Source organism: Apis florea, unplaced genomic scaffold (assembly GCF_048593485.1).
Source record: "Apis florea isolate Af1SG1 unplaced genomic scaffold, ASM4859348v1 contig_3798_pilon, whole genome shotgun sequence".
Taxonomy (NCBI): Eukaryota; Metazoa; Arthropoda; class Insecta; order Hymenoptera; family Apidae; genus Apis; species Apis florea.
The window spans coordinates 1,066,541-1,089,294 of NW_028256860.1; the positions used below are offsets into that span (position 1 = coordinate 1,066,541).

The window sequence follows — 22,754 nt, forward strand, 5'->3', positions numbered from 1 at the left end:
CTTTCTTTCACGTAAACCCTTCTTTTCTTTTCATTATTCGGAAGATCGTAAATCTATTTGTGACATAGACCTACATCAGATTTTAACTATAGATTTTAACTATATCCCTTTATAATTCTGTATTTATTGATATAAGTTGGACCTGTTTCTATTATATTTAACAGGAAATTTCTCACTGATATATTTCAATAATAAGAAAGTAACATAATATATTTGCAACGGGAATAATATTACCTGTAATTATGAACATACCATAAAATATACTTTTACTTTTGTACTTTATTTTGACCTGTCAATTGCTGTCATAATGAATATAAGGAATAAAATATTTGCCAGGTACTTTTAGCTTTTATTTTAACTTTTCGTCGCACAAAATAACAGTTCTATAGCGATTTTCGAAAGATTAAGAAGAGTTAAAGTTATAAAATAAGAATGCTATTTAAAGAATGCTATAATAAAAGATTGATGAGTTTTTTGACCAAAATTTATGACTAAATTATTCTAAATAATTATATTTAGAATTTTTATTGCGAAATTATTATAAAATTTAATAAAAATTTTGAACGAAATTTTATTAATTCATATAATTTTATTTTTCATTAGATAATTTTTTATTACTTTTTGAAAAAATTATAATTCTTTTTCTTCAATAATGAAATTTTGTATATACTTTTCAAACTATCATTATTTTTATTTCAAAAAATTTAATTTATTATTTAATAAATATATGATTTAATTTATTATTTATTATATTTAAAATTTAATTTAACAATAAAAATAGCTAAATTTCATTGTAACTATTTTATATAAAAATGAAAATGTATATTCTTTTTATATGTTGCAGAATTAATGATATTAATATAAATTAAAATTTAATTCTAATTTAATAAAGACAATATTTATTAAATATCGATATAATTTTTTCAAATTTATTATTTAGTTTAATCATTTGTTCAGAAGAACATAAATTTTAAATTTTAATGTTCGAATCATATTTAACAAATACACATTTATTTCAAATTGATTCATATTTATTTAAAAAATCAATTTCAAATACTGTTTATAATATTATATATTATACATAATATTATTATATTTCTATTCCTTAATAATCAATAAATTGTTAGCATATCTATTTTGCTTAAAATAAATATTGATATGAAAGGAAATATAATTTTCCATTGTAGAAATAAAAAAAAATAGAATGAATGAGATTTTTTTTTTTTTTAAATTTAAAAATGCAGCTATCTTTTATCCAAATTTTACAACTGTTTATTACTATAATCTTCTAAATATCGAAGAAACATACTTTCCATTTAAAATAGAATTTTTCCAAATTTTTTTAATTAATCATGAAATAATATATAGATATAGAATTAAATTATTTTTTTAAATAAAAATATTATAATAAAATAATATAATTTTTGAAATGCTAATAAAATTCTATTTTTTTAGTTTTTAAATTATATTTATAAAGATATTATGTTATGATTATATATTTTTATATTTTAGAAAATAATCCATTATACAAACAAGAATAGCATTTGATGTTTGAAAATATTTGAATCTATGCATTTAATGAATTTGTATTCTTATATTTTTTTTAAAATTACAAAATAGTAGTGATAATATAATAATAAATAATAAAACAATGATTGATACATCATTTGACTTATAAAATATGTATAAAATGTAATGTACGTATTTATATAAATTATATTATTGCTTGGTTCAACATTTAGATAATATTCAAATAAAAATAATGGTAAAGTAATTATTACGTTGATGAACTTTTATTAACATATACACTATATAATATATTTATGTTTCTGTTGATTATTTTAATCTAATGTTTATTAGATATTTTAATCTAGTTTATTTTAATAAACTAAGAAAAATAAAATAATGAATTAAAATATTATTTAAATTATTTATTCAAAATCATGATAAAGATAAATGATATTCGCTTTTTACTCGATAATTAATAAAATTAATAATTAATAATAATTAATAATATTTTCAATTTTAATTATTATTATTTATATGATACTATATGAATTAATTTCTATATCCATGGTATCTATATAGAATTTTGTAGAAATTTTGCGAATGAAAATGAAGAAGAAAGAAAGAAATTAATGAGAAGAGAGAGATAAAGAAACTTAGGTAGTTAAACAAAATGACAAAAGGGTGCGATAATTCTTAAAAGCCGTTATTTCAGGTAGATCGTGTACCTATAAAAGCGAACTAGTTGAAATTATTTAGCATTTTCAGTGCAAACACGTATCAGAGAGTTAGTTGTGATATCGTTCCGTTGCAATCTACACTTTTATAGAAAAGAAAACGAAGTTTTAATTTTTGCAAAAATTTTTAAAATAGTGAGTGCATTAATAATAATTCAGTTCATAAAGTTACATTCAGAATTATTTTATTCTATTTTATTATAATAAAATATTATTATAATATTATAATAAAATTATTATAATAAAATTAATAATAATAAATCTTGTATTATATTTAAATTAAAATTTGTTTATTTTAATTTTTTTATAGTTAATTTTGAAGTGAACAAGTGGAAATTATTTGGCATTTTCGGTGCAAATACAAATCAGATTTTTGTATTTGTGATACAATTTGATATCATCGCATTCCAGTTTACGTCTTTATACAAGACGTTTTTGCTATTAAAACGGTAAGTACATTATTAATAATGTATATATATATTTAATATATATATATATAATAACAGTTTAATTTTTAATAAATTATATGGAATTACATTTTATTTTATCATAAATAATAATAATGAATCACGTATATTTAAATTGAAATATTTTCTTATATCTTCTTATATTTTCTTTATTAATAATTTATTTTATTATTAATAATTCATAAATATTCTTATTTTTGCTTTGTATTTATTCTAGATAACAAGTTAAATAGAAACGTCAAAAATGGTGATGCTTCCCGTTTGCGAAAATGAAGCGATACGGAATAGAGAAAATCCAGCAGATGCACATAATGCACATAATGCACATAATGCACATAATGCACACAATGCACATAATGCACACAATGCACATAATGCAGTTCCATACTATCGTAGAAATCCCAGAAATAATGCACCAGTTAATAGAGTAAGGTTCCGTCGACATGTTGATAATCTTATGGTTCAACATCAGTATCCCACACCAAGAGTCCAAGAAGAAAATTATAGCGAAGAAGAAATATTAGAATTTCGACGGAATTTAAGATATTATTTAGAAGGGCCTATTGGTCGATAATATATGTGTTTATTAAGATAATAATTAATATATTTATGTATTATAATATTGTAATATAATATATTTATGTATTATTTACATTAATAATGATATTATTACAATTTTCTGTTAAATATCAGTAATGTATATATGTTTCATTCGATTAGCATAATTAGGAATAAAAATAACAATGTAACAATCATTTAGTTTTTGTAAATTAATATTAATAAAAAATTTATGTAATATTTAAAATATGTTTTATGTATTTTGAATTTATACACATTACTTATACTAGTCATTTTATAAAATAGAATATATATAATTGCAAAATTTAAATATTATCATTACTTTATTATTGTGCTTTAAATAATCTATATAAATGTCATGAAATTTCATCATGCCATTATTTTATAAAAATTCATAATTTTTTTATGTATCAAATATATATATTTTTAAAATAAATATATAATTATTATTATTATTTATAATTTGTTAAAAGCTTATATATTTTTTGATATCTGATTAACGTCACATTCTTCAATGTATAGAAGACATTCGATAATTCAATTTCTGTATTCAAATATCATAGTCTTCGTCATTCTTTTCGCAAATTTTTTTTATCTGTATTTATTTATTCTACACCACAATTTCCATTTTTACATCTAAATATTTGTTTGATGATCATTCGATTACGTGCAATTCGTAAACATTAGTACCATCGGTGTATCGATGGTATCTGTTATTTTATCGATTTTATACATATGAGCAACACTCTTTTTACTCTCAATTTTTATTTTTCTATTAGATTTTTGAACATTATTTATTCTTAAGTTGAAAACAATATTCAACTCAATCAATTTTATTACACAATTAGATAATCAGATAAATTAAATTCCAGAATTTATTTATTTATATTATTAGTAAGAATAAGTAAAGTAACTAATTTCAATTTAAGTTCAAAATTATATTCTTTTAATTCTTTTGTTAAACCTTAATTTATTCAGTGACCTTTTATATTTCTTATCTTGAAAATGTTAAAAGTTCATTTCTTATTAATAATCAAACAAAAGTTTATAATATTTTTAATATATAATAAAAAAGCTTTGATATTTAAAGAAGCATAAGTATACATTTTCATTTTATTAGCTCTATTTTAAGAAAATTTTAAGAAATTTGAATTTTCGTAATTCCTTTTTTGGTATCAATAAGTTAAAAATTGAATAATAATTCAAAACGATATTTCGGCAAAAGAAAATCATCTATGATAATAAAGTAAATATGATTTTATAGGAGAAAAATATTATATAACATAATTAAAATACTGAAAAAATTTACTTTCTTTAAAATATTTTTATAAATGTAGCAAAAATTAATATATTTTTTTAATCTATTTATTTAAATTTAATACAATAAATAATTTTTACGATCAAATTTAAATTTATCATACGAAGATGCATAAAATATCTCTCCATTTTCAGATAAAAAATCTTTGATATTTTTTTTTACAGAATATCTATGTTATTATATTATCATTTTATTATTTATTTTTAAAATCGAATTTATAGAAAAAAATATTAGGTATACATGAAATCAAAAGTTATGCGTGTGTAAAAAAATATTTTATTTTACAGATTACGTTAACCGTCATATTCTCTGTGATATCATTCATTTTTTTTGTTCAGTAGTTTTATAAAAAATCTGTTTCTATTTCCTCTTCTAATGGCACCATATGCATATTATTGTTAAACCAATGTTTGCGAATATTTTGGGATGTATTTATCCATAGCGAATTGAGCATTCCATTAATCTACAAAAATAAACCATGAAACAATTTTTAAAACATTACAATAAAATTACAATAATCAAAGTTATATATGATAACAATGTAAGCATCATACTTAATATCTATTGTTTCTATAAACTCAGGTAGTGAAAAAAACCAATATGGCGACCAATGTAACCTGTAAAATAAAGTATTTTTATACTATATAACTTTCGATTCTTTTTATTCCTAACATTATAATCGTGATTTTTAGAATTTACTTGTTAAATTCTATTAATTTATAAAAAAATTTATTTTTATGTCCTTAAAACTAAAATTCAATTCTCACTTTTATTTAGTAAGTAATTAATAATTATGCATTTAAATCTAAATATTTGTAAATACTTACTACTATACAATGATATATTTTAACTGAATTTCAATATTTTATGCCATAACTTCTAGTAAAAATTACACATTTATATAAATTTGTATATTTTTAAATTTTTATATTTTTTCTATATTTACAAAAATTACAATTGTCTTTTTATTGTAATTTTATTTTTTATATATAAAGATAACATTTTATATTTTTATTAAATTAATATATTTTATAAAGTATTAAAACATTATTCATACACAAACATACAAAAACATTATTCATACAAATATTTTAATAATTTAATATTTACTTTCAATCATTAACAAAAACTTTTTCATTTTCTTAATTTATTTTTTTCAAAATTAATACTAACGTAAAGTGCGTCTGCGCTTTGATAACATCTAGATTTTAAAACTTCATACATACAATTGATATTTCAAAGGTTAATTGGTTTCAAAGTGATGTGCGTCTAAAATTATTTTTGTGATGAATGATATTATTTATATATAAAAAAAATATATATTTATATATATTATTAACACATATTACAATATTATATTATATTATCATACTTGTATTATGTATCATGACTGATGACTGATATGATTTAATATATCTATTTTTATGTTTGCAGGTAAGATAAAGTGTTTTAAAAAAATGTTACTTGAAACGTGGAAATCAGCAGATGAAATTGTGAAAAAAGAAATAATAAAATATGGCATTTTTTGTAAAAAAGCAACTGAATGCGCTAGTTGCGAAATTATTATTGAAAAAATAGATGCTATCAATGCATCTATAGAAGATTTGAGCAAAAAATTTAATTCAGAAATTTTAAATGGCAAAAACAAAAAGAGGTTAATTATAGGTGAAGGAAATTGTGAAATAGATCGTCAAATTGAACGAGCACTTCAAATGATGATGATTTCAGAAAAAAGTTTAATTACATTAAATATATTGCTTGAAGACATTAATTTACATGTTATATTTGAAGTAACATTAACTGAAATTCAACCATATAAATCAATTTGGGAATGGACACCAGAAGAAAAATATAATATAGCCTTAAAATATAAAGAAACTGGTGTATATTTATTTAAGGAACAAAGATGGGTGGATGCATTTTATAGATTTAGTAGAGCTTGCAAAATTCTTATAACATTAGAACCAATACGAGATTTAGAATTAGATAAAGAATTAGAAAATAACATTAATAATTTGAGACTTGTATTATATAATAATATGGCTGGATGTCAATTAAATCGTAAGAATTATGAATATACAATATCTTTATGTAGTAAAGTCTTGTCTAAAGAAAGCAATAATGTTAAAGCATTATATAGAAGAGGGGTTGCACATGGAAGATTAAAAGATCTTGAAAGAGCTGTTCCTGACTTAAAAAATGCTATTAATTTAGAACCACATAATCAAACAATAAAAGAACAATATTTATTATATAATACAAAACTGCAAGAGGCAAATCAAAAATTTGAAAATATGGTGAAGAGAATGTTTAAAACTTAAAATGATATTATTAAATTTATTTACAAGAAAATTAAAATTAACAAGATTATTTACAAGAAAATTAAAAAAAATAGTTATTTTATGGATAAAAAAATAAATGTTTATTTTTATCTACAATAATTTACATTATGAATAATCTATTAAGATTACAACAAAAAAAAAAATTTGCTACAATATGTAACTTTGTATCCAATATGTTTTTGCATTATTATTAAATAATTTTATTACTGAATTATGTTTAAGGGTATTGATATCTATATATGTCATATTGTTAAACAATTAACTTTTGAAAACAGATTTTATTATTAATACTATTTTATGTTATATTTATAAAACATATATTAAAATATATTAAAAACATATTAAAAAATATATTAAATACTGAATAAAAATAAAATTAAAAGAAAATTATTTTTATACATTTTTTATTTTATAGTTTATAATTCAATATTTTTATTTAACCTAATAGAATATCTTCATATTATATATAATATTAAAAAATACATGATGCAAAAAAATAAATTATATTATACAATTATAGTTATAATTCTAGAATTAAATTGATTAAATACATTAAAATACGAGGTAATTAAAATAAATTTTCTATTTTGTAATAAAATGTAAAATACATTTTTAATGTAACTAATTTTAAATGAATGTACTGGCACTTTTATTATAATATATTTTCATTTTAAAATATAATTAAATAAAACATTATTGAATTTATAATTATTTTGATAAATTAAAATTGAAATTATGTAAATATTATTTTTAAATATAATAATAAAATAATAATGGGATTTATAATGTAAATAGAGTGTTATAAGTAGATATTTTAATGTTTTAACAATAAATTGTGTTATATATACTTAATATACAAATAATAGTACATATATTTATAAAATTTATAAAATTATCATTTTCCTGTCAAAATAAAAATGATCACTAATAAATCAACAAATAATTGATATAACTTTTTATTTAAACCATCACCATCAATAAAAGTATGTTTTTCTCATATTAATATTTAAATATGAAATTTCAATAATCTTTTCATTTTTTGTTTTAAAAGAATACATAAATTATTTCTATATATTAAAACATGCATTAAATTAATATAGAAATAAATCACATAATAAATCTTATGAACAGTTTCTAATTTAAGAAAGAAATAGCACTCTAGTTATTATATTTACAATTCTTTAAAAATTTGTTTAACATATAATTTAACATATAATCCGCAAAATGTCAAAATTGAATTGTTTAATGTTAAATCTATTAAAAATATAAACTACATGGCATATGTATACATTTAATATATTATTATAATTAAATATTATGAATTTTATTTAAAATTTATAAAGTGTAATGAACACTAAATAGTATTTACACTTCAGTTTATTAAAAAAATTAATCAATACAATAGTAACTGATGTAGAATAAATCTGGCACGGATATAATTTAAGTATGTTAGTTCATATACATAGAATAATGCATAAATATACAAAGTGTGTATTATTAAAATTCCTTTTCAAAAATATTTTAATATATTTTTTTTTTGTGATCTTGAAATGCGCTTAAATATATTTTCCTAACTAAAGAGCTAAATGTGAATTTAATATTATCAAAAAATGTAGAAGTATACTGTTTTTAAAAACTTGTTTACACTTTGTTTTTTTATGGTATACATATGTATATATATTTATATATTGTAATATAAAAAAAATTAAAATTGATCATAAACATTAACAACCCCAAAACAATAGCTTCTATCCAAACAATATTTTTTACCAGTAATTGTGGAATTTTATTTTTTTAACAATGTAATATCAATCATAGACAATAGTGATGTTTTTCAACAATCTAGAGGGAATTATAATCAAAATATATTGTATATACATTCACAGTCATTTTAAATAAATATGTTCAACGCACAGTCCCTCCTTGTGACTTAACAAAGAAATAGCTATTTATGGCCTCATATTACATGGTAAAAACAATTAAATTTTGTTATGTCACTTACTGGTTTTAATACATTGGTGTATATTTCTAATGCACTTAAGAAATTGGGACACAAAGGGAATGAACATCATGTTAGTTTAGGCTTGCCATTGGCAGTGACAGTGGCATTCATTGTTGTATTTGTAGCCATTTCAGCAGCTTGAGCCACTGCTACGGACACTGACTTCTCCACAACTTGTTGATAGACTGGCTTAATTAACTGAACAGATACAAAAAAATTTATAATTAATTAATAAAAATTTATAATTTATAATTAAATATATTATGTATATAATTTAAATTAATTTAAATTTGATATAAAAATATTACATATATTCATAAAATTCACACATTTCAACTTATAACTATGAAATTGAATATTTTCAGGTAAAAATTAATATTTAATTTTAAGTATAATGGTATAGCTTTTATAAAAATTGTAAAGAACAGCTATCTTTTGTTTTTTGAAATATATGAAATGAAAATTATTTTTACTTTTATGTTAATTATAAGCAAACCCCATACCTTTTGTACATTTGCTCCTGTTAGTATTCAGCTTACATTAAGGAGGAAAAAAAATAGTAACATAATATTAAAGGCAATATTTATATAAGAAAAAATGTAATATTAATGTAAAAGTAATGGATAAATACATATATAAATACATATATATAAGAAATAATATGCAAATATTTTCAAAACAGTTCAACTACAATCAAAATGATTTACAATAATTATATAATTTAAATATTTTATTATTTATAAGTAGAGTTTGTTAGGTAATGTAAATATTCTGAAAAAAGGAGGGAATAATAGTTTAAAGTGGAATCATATAATTTAAAAATATTATTAAAAATTATAAGCTACTATAAATATTTAAAAAAATAGGAAAATAACTAAAATAATTTAGAAGTGTTAAACATAATGTCTTTTAGGTATTGTAAATATAAAAAAGAGAAAAATAGTTATATAAATAAGAATTATCTAATTTATAGATATTATTAAAAACAATTATTTGTTAGATATATTAGATGAAAATATATTAAGTGGAGTAATAATTTAAATAAGAATTATATAATTTATATATATTGTCAATTATAATGTCTATTAAATAATTTAAATATTCTGAAAAAAGAGGAAAATAGTAATGTAAACAGAAATTATATAGTTTAAAAATATTACCAAAAAAAATATTTATTAAGTATTGAATATATTCAAAAAAAAAGAAAAAATAATTATTTAAACAATATTTATCTAATTTATAAATATTATCAAAGACAATATTTTTTAAATAATGAAAATATTCTAAAAAAAGGGGAAAGTAGTAATCTAAACAAAAACCATATAATTTAGAAATATTGTTAAAAATAATATTTGTGACATATTGTAAATATTCTGAAAAAATAGTATAATAGTTTAAATAAGAATTATATAATTTGAAAATATTATCTAAAATAATTTTTATTAGACTATATAAATATTCTATAAAAAAAGGAGAACAATAGTTTAAAAAAGAATCATATAACTTAGAAATATTATCCAAAGTGATATTTGTTAGATAATCAAAATATTTTAAAAAAATATTAAAGTAATAATGTAAAAAGTAAAAGCAACTGTGAAAAGATTTAGAAATAGCACAAAAAATAATATTTGTGATAAAATGTAAATATTCCCAAAAATAAGGTATATCTTCAAAACTAAAACGAATAGAGGAAAAAAAAGGTAAAGGAGGTGCTGGAAAAATAAAATCATATAAAATTATAAACCATGATGAAGCAGCAGCCACAGCAAGTGCAAGTACAGTGAATAGTACCCCCATATCTCGAACCTGTAGAAATCATATGTGGAAGGTATGAATCAGGAAATATGGTGAAATGATGAGGAGCAATTATTTACATCACCTAGTTAATATTTTGGACTACAAAAAAGAATTTTTTAGTGCATAATATTTTTTTAGTGCATAATATTTTAAATAATATTTTTGTTAAAAGTAAACACAACTTTTTATACATATCTTAAATAATAAAAATGTAAATAAAGCTTTATATAAATTTCTATTTGTGTAACATGAACGATCAATATGTACATTAAATCAAAAAATTAGGTACTAAATGAAATTATCTAATTACAAATATATAAATTACTTCTCATCATTTTAATGCATGGAATTAGCTTTATTAATAAATAAATTAAGTAATGATTATTAATTTTATAGCTAAAAAGATTTTACGGATAGCTGTTACTTATTATATTATATTAAAGCTTACTGAAGGAATTTAAATACATAGGTTGATATATAAATAATTAAATGTACACTACTTACATTATTCCATAAAACATTAGCCACTTCATCTATTGCTATTCCAATTGTGTCATAATTACCACTGTATCTAAATTAATAAAAAATAATTATAATTGAGTGAAAAATTGGAAAGAGTTATTAAATATCTTTTTAAAATATCTCTATATATACCTAATATATGCCAATAACATTAAGGTTAATATACAGATGCACATGATGAAGTTACAAATATTTGCTAGTAGATATAATCCAGTAAAACCAAATATAGAGGATAAGAAGTACATAATGGCAACAATTGCGCAATATACTCCTGCAGTTCGCGTCGATTTAAAAACATTTTTACTTTCATTTTGTGCTTTAAAGTGAACAAAAGCTTTATCCATATCCTGTAATAAAAGTAATGCATTAATGATTATAATAATATATAGTAAATATAAATAAGTATAATTCCAACAATCTCTCACCTGACATAATTTTTTTGTATAAGTTTGACTAAATGATTCTCCTCCCATTTTTCTTTTATTCTGAAATTTGTATATAGCTTTATCCCTACAACGTGCATGCTCATCCTCTAAACGTTGTGTTGTTAAATATGGTTTTTTTGTTCCACAAATATCTTCCATTAATCGCATATAAAATTCTCTAGCTTCTGTAACTGCAGCTAAATTATTTGCTTCTGCTGTTGCCTAAAAATAAAATAGAATTATATTATAAATATATATTAAGCATATCTATGTTATTGTCAAAACTTTTAAATTGTTGATATCAAGTTGATATTTTGCAAAAAATATAAATTTTATTAAAATTAAATATAAATAAAGATATTTAAATATCTTTAAAAGAATTATTTCATATAATTGATATAATTGACTAGATGTTATATCTTATAGTTATCAAATGTTTGTTTAGAAAATAAGAATGGTAAGTGGTTAAAAATGATTGTATATTATACTACTTGTGAAAGAATATTTTTTAGTGAAAAGATTATTATATTAGGAATGATACCTGGTAGATATTCCAGAACTTAATAATAATTGTCATTGAATTTGATCTAACTTTTTTCTAACATTAGAAATGGTATATAGAAACAGTATGTTGTAAAATAAAAATTAAAATATTTAATAAATATTGGTCAACTTATTATTAGTAATATACAACTGTACAATAAATATGGATATAAAAAGTTATTGTATTTGGAATGAACTTTATATATGCATATAAAATTTATCATAAGAACAATAAAAAATCAATACATGAAGTTTTGTTTAATACACATATAAAATAACTTTGTATATTTCAACTTTGTCAATAGTTGATTTAACGCAATTCGTGAAATTTATCAAAGATAAAAGGATTATCTATCTAAGAAATAATTATATTTGAAATGTTTTGAATTTTTAAAATGGCAAAAAATGTATATGCATATTATATATATTATATATATTATTTCATTATTTATTAGAGGATGTGATCACAGAATAGAGAAAGTAAACTTTTTGATAAAAGAAATATCTTAAGGTTTACTTCAAAATATATAAATGAATCATTTATGATTAGATTAATCTAACATATTATATGTAAAAATTTATAAATAATGCATATAAATATTGCATGAAAACTTACCACTAACATACTTTTTGGTTCAGGAAGCTCATTTCCTTTGTAAATTTTCATATAGCTTTTGAAATATTCCAACAAATCCCTCGCTTTTACAATTTGTCCATCAATTTTCTTTGTAACTAAATTTTCCGGAGCTAACAACATCGGTATTAATATCTTGAGTTGTTCCTTAAATTCTGGTTGAATTTCTGCTAATCTACCATCGAAATGAGGATTAGTGGCAATATTTAAACCTGGATGTGGCATGAGAAAACAAGATATATCCGAGAAACATGATTTAATGTGTTTTCTTAGACTTTGCAATTCTGGATGTTGTTTATCAGAAATTTCTAATCTTCTGTTCAATATCTCTTTTCCACCTTCTGCACCATATTTCGCTTCATAAGGATAACTCCAATCTCTTACTAAGAACTGTAACTTTTGGAATGGTTTGCGCCCAGAGTTTTGTAACGCCAGCCTACCATATTCCGTAAAAAGTTGCAAGTGCTGAAGATCATCCTCTTGGATATTTTGTGATAGATTATAAATTTGTAAAGATGACAACATTGTACTTAGAGCAAACACAGTCGCACAATCCTTCACGGTGGACTGACTATCGAAAGCACCTTGTGTATCCATTAAAATCACAGCAACATTTTCACCGTCTGGTAAAGTACCACGGAAAACTTTTGACCACATTAATATGCCTGTCGTGTCTCTTTCAGATCCTCCTTTCCACGAAAATCCACGTAATGGTTCATCTTCTTTACCCAACCAGGAGTCCGTTTGATTGTTGTTATTATACTGTATCATCCATGTTAACAATCAATATTGATATATAAGCAATGTTCCACGTGAGCGTGAAAAAAATAAAGATAATTTTGATTTAGTTTATATATAAAAATATTTTTTTAAATTACTAAATATAAACAATCATGCAAAAATCAAATTGAACAATTTCATTCATTATAATAATTTTTTTGAAAAATTATATTGTTGTACATTTTAATTTTAAAATTAAAAATTTTTCAGAATATGAAATTGATCAATTTGACTTTTCTTAGAGACGCAATTGATACTATTTTGTTACTAATTTTTATGTGTAATAACATACCTTACTGTTCATATATCGCAAGAAAAAATCAAGCAGGAAGCTTTTGCCTTTTCTGAAAGCACCCGCTACCGACACAACAACTACACTCCTATCTTTAATATCATCTTCAAGGAGAATTTTTGATAAAGCTTCTTCGTTTAATTCAAAACTGTGATCTGGATGAGCAAGCACGATTTGTACAGGGTGTCCTAAGTCCGAGGTATTATTATCCTGACTATTCATCGAGAGACGTTCTATTCTTTCTTGCCAACCCGATTGATCTAGTGAAGATCCACAATTGAAAAAAACATATTCATTGCATTATCATTTTTAAAATAACAAATAATAATTACTGTTAAACACTGCTAACAGAATTATTTGATGGAATAAAATATAATTTTAAATTTAAAAATATTTTTCTATATACATAATTTGATATTTTAATTTTATTATTTTATTTATTTTAACATATATATATATATATTTTATCGCGTATAAAAAGAAAATATATTATTATTTCTATATTATATATAATTCTATATATTAATCTCATATATTAATTTATTATTAAATGTTTGAAAATATATATTTTCTGATTATTATAAATTATTAAAAAATTAATAAATTTATTACTATAGAAGTGTCAAATGAAAAGATATAAGTTAGATATCTCACGTATTATTTGTACTAAGATTTCAGCTGATCTATATTTTTATTTTTCATAATTTTTGATGAAATTTTTCTCGAATTAATTTTAAAAAGTAATTTATAAATATTTTTCAATATCTTATCTTTGTGAAAAAATTATTTGTTGAGATATCTTTAAAAGATATAATGAAGATCGAGAATAAAATTAAAAAATAATTTATAAATCATGAATGATCAAAAATTTTTATCTTACCTGCAAACGGTAATAAGAGTGGAAACGTGACGTTTGCAGGCCTTGACTTAACTGACATCATTCAGACACATGAACGTGAGAAACGAGGAAACAAATAGCTTTAACTATCATTGCATACGAATAACATGCTGATGCCATGTAATTCGATTCAACTTGCAGATATAAAACTTATGCCCGAAGAATTTATTTTAAAAATTCACGAAGATAATAATAAATGTAAATAATAAAAATAATAATCGTGATCAAATAATTATATACAGAATATTAAAAAATTGTTAAAGTGCTACAAATAAATTTTAAAGTCCTTGATTGGATGGAAATTGATTTAATGTAACGAAAATGCTGCAAAAATGAATTTTTCAAAGTTAAAATTATTTTTCTATTATATTCTATCATATTTTTTTTACGGAGATCAAAAATATTGTCTAAAAATCATGATTCATAGGAATACTTCTAATATTTTGTTAATAGCATACTATTTATAATCTATTTAACTACGAAATATAGTATTAATATAAATAAATAAATTTAAAAATCAATTTCAATTTTGTCACATCTTCATTATATCAATTTCCTTCAAACTAAGATATGATATGTAAATTTATAATATGTAATTTTTTAATCCTTGATAAAATATTTTTATATATCTAATAATTAATTTGATTAAACTTTATTTTTGAATAATCGCTTAAATTAACGAATGTTTAAACTAAATTGCGAAGCTTTTAGTAGAATACAATTTTAAAACTATATAAATTTTCCATAACATTTTGTGATTAAATGTTAGATATCTTTTATTTACGTTTCTTATGAAATCGTTGATATTGAATTGATAATATTATTGAAGTTAATCTTGAAAAAAATAGTTTGAAAAATAGCTTAATTCGTGTATATAATTTTTTTACACAATATATAATATTCATATATTTTGAACACATAATCATAATAATATAAATATTCGTTCTTAAATAAAAGAAAATCTTAAGAAAAATTTAGCATTGAATATATATAATGATAAATATATTTTAACGAGTATTTTGAAGTAAATGAATTGAAACTAAATCAATTTTATAATCATGATATATTTGATAATAAATTTTAAGATCATCGAAAATGAATATAAAATAAAAATTGTTATTCTATATATTTATCCAATAAAATATAAAAAGTAAATTATTTCATGCATTATTCCTACACATGAAAAAAAATTTTCTTTAAAAATCATAATTTATTATACGTATACTTGAAATGCCATTGCTAAATATTATTATAACGCATGAAATGCACGATATCTAGATTTCAAGAATATCGCATACTTTCGTTTTTCAATATAGTTTTCATATGCGCTCATAGAACTCGAAGTGAATTTCTCACGACTCGATTTCTCGATTTCCTGTTTTTATAATTGATGAGATATATACGCATTTATATTCGCATAAAACGACTACGTGAATACTAGTCTGGCATCTTGACCACAAACCTGTTATTCAAAAATAGACTAACTTAACATTGGATCGATCTATATCTTCATGGTTGTATATTTTTTGAACACAACTTTCGAATAAAAAATTGAAATTTCTTTCTTTTAGACACGTTTCGATTTAAAATTAATTTTTTTTCTTTTTCGATTAGACATTAACTTATTTTATTTTGAAGATTTTAATATGATTAAATTCATTTATTTTTTTATTCATGAAGATAAGTTAATTCATAATTCTGTTTTTTTATTATTTTTAAATTTTTAGTTAAAGTTATAATTTTGCGATTATTTTTAAGAATAGAAATATTTTTAATATGTTTGCATAATAAGATATAATGAAACGAGGATTTACGTATGCTGATTTTTTTTTTAAGTTAATAATTCATATAAAATTTAATTGTAGAATTATGTTATAGATTAATTCTTTAATTTAAATTTGATCGAGAATTAATCATTTTTGTATAATCTTAAAATGTATAAGTGGATTTTATTATAAAAGAGATGCACAATTATAATTATAATAAAAAATGTTATGAATAAAATGATGAAAGAAAACAAATCAATGATTTTAATCTTAATTCAAGCATTATCCTTGAATAAATAATTTATTCCATTATAAACTATAAATTAATTTCTTTTATCGTTTCATTATTTTATCCGGTTTTTTTCGTTTCTGTTCATTTTATCATTATTTCTTTTTTAACTGGAAAATATATTAATTAACATATAAACTATTCAAAAATAAATCCTTCTGAAAAATAAAATATTATTTATAAATTATTATAAATAAAGTCTCAATAACGTATAAATATTAAAAAGTAGAGATTAAAAGGTAGATTTCACGAGTTGATGTATTTTAATTTCATATGACGTAAGTTCTTCGAAAAAATTTTAAATAAAAAGAGAACATTCGAAACCTAGTTAAATAATAATTTTTATAGATATCATACAAAAATGTGACAATATGCATTTTTTATCTAATTAATAAATTTTGTATTTTATAGATTTATCATATAATTAGTATCTATAATTGTAATCTATCACAATAAAAAAAATATAAACAATAAAATTTTAATTTTCTGCATATAAACTATTGTTATTGTTAGTTAATTAAAGCTTTGAAGTTTGAAGAAATAGTAAATAAATAATTTTTCATTTTTCAGGAATAAAAGAAAAAATAAAAATAAATATTCTGGATTTCGAATTTTAAAAATTTCAAAATTTTACAGATTCTGCATTTACAGATTTTCGCAAATCTAAAATCAAGTTTATTATATCTTTAATTATTTTTCTGAACGATTATATTATATTCTTATCCATAAGCTATCGGATATTCATTTTATTTTAAAGAAATTTATTAAAACACAAATATATTTTTCTGAAATGACTTTATCTTAATTCAATTATTATATTTTTATTTTTATTATAGTTCCAAAACCATTTAAAATGAATAAAAATATAAAAATTGAAATGCTGAAGATTGGAAAAAATATCATGGACGAGTCGAAATTTATGTAAAGAAAATATATAAATGATAAATTGATAATCGATTTTATTATTCCAATTGTAAAATATGGAAATCAATCTGTAATAATATAGAAATGTTTCGATGCAAATATTCTGATAATTTAATAAAAGTTTAAGAAATATTATTAATATATACCTGAACATTCTTTGCAATCATATAGAAGAAGATTAATAGAATAAAACTTTATATTTATGCAAGATAACAATTTTAAACATATTTTGAAAATTTGTAAAAATTATGGCACACTCACAATCATTCGATCTTAAGTTGATTAAAAAATTTTATATATTATAATATATAAAATTAATTATGTAATTTTTTAATAAGATTTTTAATGTAATTTGCATGATATATTTTTAATTTTTATGTATATAAATTTTATGTTTATTATGTATGTATATAAGATGGTTCATTATTATTCAAATATTACTATCTCGTTTTATATTATTGTTATTATTGATGGCAAAAAATTTATTTCAGAAAAAGTTGAATAATTTCAAGGTTGCATAATTTGATGTTCGTTTTTTCTTATATAAGTGGATATCATAAAGAACATTATAAAAAACATATGAATCATTAATATTTCTTTTTTTAAATAAGATCATATATCTTTTACAGCAGTGATACAATTTGATATTCTTTATAAAAAAATATTTATGTCAAAAAATCATTCATTTAAAACATAGTATAATTTGAAGTTTATTAAACGTAAATAAATACCGTTTTAAAAACAAGAAAAATATGAACAGCAGAATATTATTTTGAGTATATATTTGTCTTTCAATATGATAACTGAACTAATGATTTTTGAACATAGATTAATATTTCTTATAATATTTTCTGCAAAAAATATCAAATTGTATCAGTTGATATGATGAAAGATATAAATCCCATTTAAAAAATCATCAATAACATGTCCATCATCATAATGTATTTTTCCTGAAATAATTTTATATTCTAAAATATTCTTTGTTAAGGATAATAAAATGATAAAATGAAATGATAATATCTAATGAATTATTCTGTGCAATGCATATTAATTTTATTTATATAATAAATATATTTATAATTTATAATAGATTATTTTACATTGTAAATAGTCCATATTTTAATTTATTTAAGTATTCGATGATTTATGCACGGAAATGTACATACTGCGAACAAATGTTAAAACAAAAAAAAATCGATTATATTTACATTTTACTTCTAGTTTTTTTTTTTTTTTGATATTTCTTCCATTTTTCACTTTAAATGTTAGTTCTTTATGGTCGTCAATGTTAATCGCTAGTGGCAGATAGTGGCCATGCCAATTTCGTATTTACGAATCATTATTAAACTCGTGAATACAGAGATGTCTCATCTGGAACTTGGTTTGGTGAGAAAAATTAAATATGAGAATTTAATTAAGCATCGACAAATGATACATTTGAAAAGAAAAAATCTTGAAAACAAGACGTTGATTAATGTAATTGTCTTAGTGAAAATCTAAAACTCAATTTATTTATGAACACATTATTTATGTTTCACACTTGAAAATCACTTTTATTTATGGTTATTACCTTGAATATTCTTAAATAATTTAAATGTAACATTTTTCTAAATTTTATTTTAAAAATACTATGTTGATTGATAAATGATATTGTTACATGTACAAAGTTAATTTACTGTATTTGTTGTTAATATTAAAAATGTCATATTGTCATTAGTTTTTTTTTTCTTGAAATTCAATATTACATATTCACAAGGGAAAACTTCGGATATTATTTATATTACCATTTAGAATAGAAAATTAGTGTTATTATATCTAAATTAGTGTCTAATATCTTTTGAAATCATAGAACTTTTTATGTATATTATTAATTATTTTCTGTGTTTAAAATATGTAATATAATTGCAACTCGATATGGATATGGACAATGCAAAATTAAAAGAACAAATAAAGTCATTGTCAAGAAAGAAGAGAACAATATATTCTCTGAAATAAACGAATATTTTGTTTCAATAATAGAAATATTTGAGTAAGTAAAAATTTATTTTTTTTTTTTTTTATACTATTTTTAGTTATGAATTAATATGAACATATGAACATGTGAAAAAGAAAAGAAAAAAAAAATCACAGTATACGTATACGCATTATAATATAATGAAAATTTGATCAATCTTCACGAAATGTTTTTATTTAATAATTAGAAATAAAATTAGAAAGATTAGAGAGATAGTCTATAAACAATGTTTGATTTTCTATGATGACTGTGCGAAAATCAACGTATAGAACTTGTGTAGCGAAAGAAATATAAAAAATCAAATCTATAAATATTGACAGAAAAAATTGCAGATTGTGATTGTGCTTGAATATTCACACACGTGCATACATATTCACGTACATTGCTACACTATGATTACTTATTTCCTACATTACATGTTCATGTGCCTTATAATGACATTGCTTTTTGCATGACATTAGGTATTTTACGATGTTCGTAAAAAGCATTAATTCAATGCAGAATATTTATTTCTTCTCGAATAATCAACTTATAAATACGTTCTTAGAAAATATTCAGAAAGTTTTTAATAAATCTAATTTATTTCAGTGACACATTTCGTGAGATCAGGTTATGAAATATAGTTCAACAAGTAAATTTTTATTAGAAATATAATATTATAAAATCCTGAAAACCGATTAGATCCTTTTTTATTTTGATTTTAGTAAACTTGAAATACAATATAAACAACATTATTTTGAGCAACTTTTTCCTTTATAAATATAACGATCAATTTTGATTTTCGAGTTGTTCACAAAATTTTTTATAATATATACTATTTATTTGTAATATAATATTCGATTTTATTACATTAAATTCTGCTTATTGCATATACATCCATAGCAACGTATGCAACAATATGCAACCGCCATTTATCAACTTTTAATATATAAATACATCATGGTACTCAAAATGTAAAATAATTAAATTAATATCACCATTATTTATAGCGAGTTTAAGCATTCTACGAATATTTGGAAGTAGAATTATGAAAATCGAGATCGTTATCGATAAAATGGCTGTAATATGATAATATATTGATAATCAATAACAATTCTATTTAAAATGCAAAATATAAAAGACTTAAGTGAGTGAAGTTACAATAATAGCATCATATTTAATATTTTTTGTAAAAGGAAATTTTAAAAAGGATCTCATTCAAATTAATGAAAAGGATAGATTTTCATACATTATATATATTATATGTTTATACTAAATGTTTATAATTGTAAATAATTAATAAGTTAATAAGTAACGTATTAACGTATATTGATATTGTCATATTGGCATGCAATTATGCTATATGCACACGTATAGACAGAATTCATAGTATAACAATTATTAGTATAAAAAATTTTTTACGAATAACACGAAAATCAAAGTTGATTGATTTATCTTTATATCTTATCTTATATACTTTTATACTTTATACTTTATATACTTTTTATCTTTATATTTTTTATCTTACATACAAAAAAAGAAACTTATTTAAAATGCGTTTTTTATAATATATTTCAAAATCATCAAGATTGATGAAATAAGGAGTTAATCGGCAGGTTAATCTTTTCAAGTATTTCATTTACTTAAAATGATATTAAAAAAAAAAACAAAAAAAAAAAAAAGTCAATGTCAGAAATTCAGTGCAAGTGTTTTTCTTTTTCAAATTAAATATTCTACAATAAAGCACAAAAAGAAATTGGGCAATATTTAAAATCAGTGAAAAATTAAAAATAAAATGCTTTTCTATATGTCTTAATAAATTTCAAAAAATTCAAATTGTATATTTATTTATTTGGAAAGTGATGAAAAAATATTTTATGTATTATGTGTTGAATAATTTTAATTTAATTGAATAGAACATAATACACATATCAGATCTACTCAATTATTTAATCTGAATGATTATTTTATCATTATATTAATTATTATTCGATTATCAGATTTCTCTAAAGTGCAATTTTTTAAAAATATCTTTTATTCACTTCCCATATATATTTATAAATAATTATGTATCTTGAATTTCTTATAAGCTATAAAAATATTCTATGAACATTTTTTTTTACTGATAATCAAGTTCAGAATTTCAATTAATTTGGATATCCTGCAACAAAAAGATGATATCTCGAAAATTCAATTCAATATTATTTAAAAAACAAATATATTTATTTTTAATATTTATATTATAAATTATTATAATATTATAATTATTTTATATATAAAGATTTTTTTCTCTAGTCTGATAGTAAATTTTAATAAAAAACAACAATAAACACATATAATATTAAATATCCAATAAGGCAATCCATGATGATTTAGTTTTAACTATCGAAAAAGAATTTAGAAATTGTGTAATCATCTTGTCGCATCTATAACTTCTCTTCTTTAAAATTTGATTAGAATTTTTATTGCCCAATTAATTTCATCAACAGAAGCAACCTTGAAGTATATACACGAGGAAAAGAAGATTTCATCACATATTTAAAAAAAATAACAATATTTAGAAGCATGTCATCTTTTTGTTGTGGACTATAAATGCTATTACCTTTTACATTGAGTTTAAAATTCCGAAAAATTTTAATTTACGTTGATCTATTAACAAAACGTGTTAAAAGAAGTATTCCTATTATGAGATGACCATGAAAAGATGTGCCGAAGAAATAATTAAAAAGAAAAAGACTCACTTTCTGTTTCTCTTTCGTTTGTGTATACCCGTGGAACACGGTTCACGTTCTCATCGAGGGCCGTCATCGGTGCTTTCTTGACTGAAAACAAATTTTCAAATGCACATTTAGCCTTTTTATCCTGTATATATTCTTATATTATTTTTTTGTAAAATATTTTCATTCATGAAAAACATTATAAGCGAATCATAAGAAAAAA

The 22,754-nt window shown here is 20.5% G+C and overlaps 3 protein-coding genes and 1 long non-coding RNA gene across 21 annotated transcripts in view; 2 read left to right on the plus strand and 2 right to left on the minus strand.

Annotated features, from left to right (window-relative positions):
* The first annotated feature begins 2,553 nt into the window (after positions 1-2,553).
* LOC147656308 (uncharacterized) lies at positions 2,554-3,515 on the plus strand. Its single transcript, XM_086915884.1, has 2 exons — positions 2,554-2,692; positions 2,928-3,515. The coding sequence occupies exon 2, from the start codon at positions 2,955-2,957 to the stop codon at positions 3,282-3,284; it is 330 nt and encodes a 109-aa protein (XP_086772010.1). The 5' UTR covers positions 2,554-2,692; positions 2,928-2,954; the 3' UTR covers positions 3,285-3,515.
* Positions 3,516-4,863: 1,348 nt separating this feature from the next.
* Positions 4,864-5,823, minus strand: LOC105734972 (uncharacterized). The gene is made up of 3 exons (XR_001111746.3): positions 5,435-5,823; positions 5,162-5,224; positions 4,864-5,070 (listed from the first exon to the last, which is right to left on the minus strand). It is a non-coding gene; the product is annotated as an uncharacterized LOC105734972 (long non-coding RNA).
* Positions 5,171-7,336, plus strand: LOC105734967 (tetratricopeptide repeat protein 9C). Of its 2 annotated transcripts, none has more exons than XM_086915881.1 (2): positions 5,171-5,383; positions 6,042-7,336. In XM_086915881.1, exon 2 carries the CDS (start codon positions 6,065-6,067, stop codon positions 6,926-6,928), a length of 864 nt encoding a protein of 287 aa, XP_086772007.1. In that variant the 5' UTR covers positions 5,171-5,383; positions 6,042-6,064; the 3' UTR covers positions 6,929-7,336. The 2 variants fall into 2 exon arrangements, with proteins under 2 accessions (XP_086772007.1, XP_086772008.1); XM_086915882.1 differs by lacking the exon at positions 5,171-5,383 and adding an exon at positions 5,641-5,870.
* A 553-nt stretch (positions 7,337-7,889) lies between these two features.
* The window catches only part of atl (atlastin GTPase), a 32,307-nt gene continuing 17,442 nt past the window's right edge, over positions 7,890-22,754 (minus strand). For 10 of the 17 annotated variants that reach the window (XM_086915866.1, XM_086915868.1, XM_086915867.1 and 7 more), the window contains 7 exons: positions 22,556-22,636; positions 13,945-14,204; positions 12,855-13,634; positions 11,696-11,917; positions 11,403-11,617; positions 11,253-11,319; positions 9,606-10,757 (listed from right to left, as the gene is read on the minus strand). In XM_086915866.1, coding sequence (XP_086771992.1) covers positions 9,972-10,757; positions 11,253-11,319; positions 11,403-11,617; positions 11,696-11,917; positions 12,855-13,634; positions 13,945-14,204; positions 22,556-22,636 — 2,411 coding nt within the window. In that variant the 3' untranslated portion in view covers positions 9,606-9,971. Of the gene's footprint in view, positions 9,150-9,605; positions 10,758-11,252; positions 11,320-11,402; positions 11,618-11,695; positions 11,918-12,854; positions 13,635-13,944; positions 14,205-22,555; positions 22,637-22,754 lie in introns of those variants that run through there. The other 7 variants (XM_086915876.1, XM_086915877.1, XM_086915873.1 and 4 more) reach the window with 1 other exon arrangement.

Bases quoted from the DNA above. Each gene is read 5' to 3' on its own strand.
- LOC147656308 (XM_086915884.1), top strand. From the start codon at position 2,955: ATGGTGATGCTTCCCGTTTGCGAAAATGAAGCGATACGGAATAGAGAA.
- LOC105734967 (XM_086915881.1), top strand. From the start codon at position 6,065: ATGTTACTTGAAACGTGGAAATCAGCAGATGAAATTGTGAAAAAAGAA.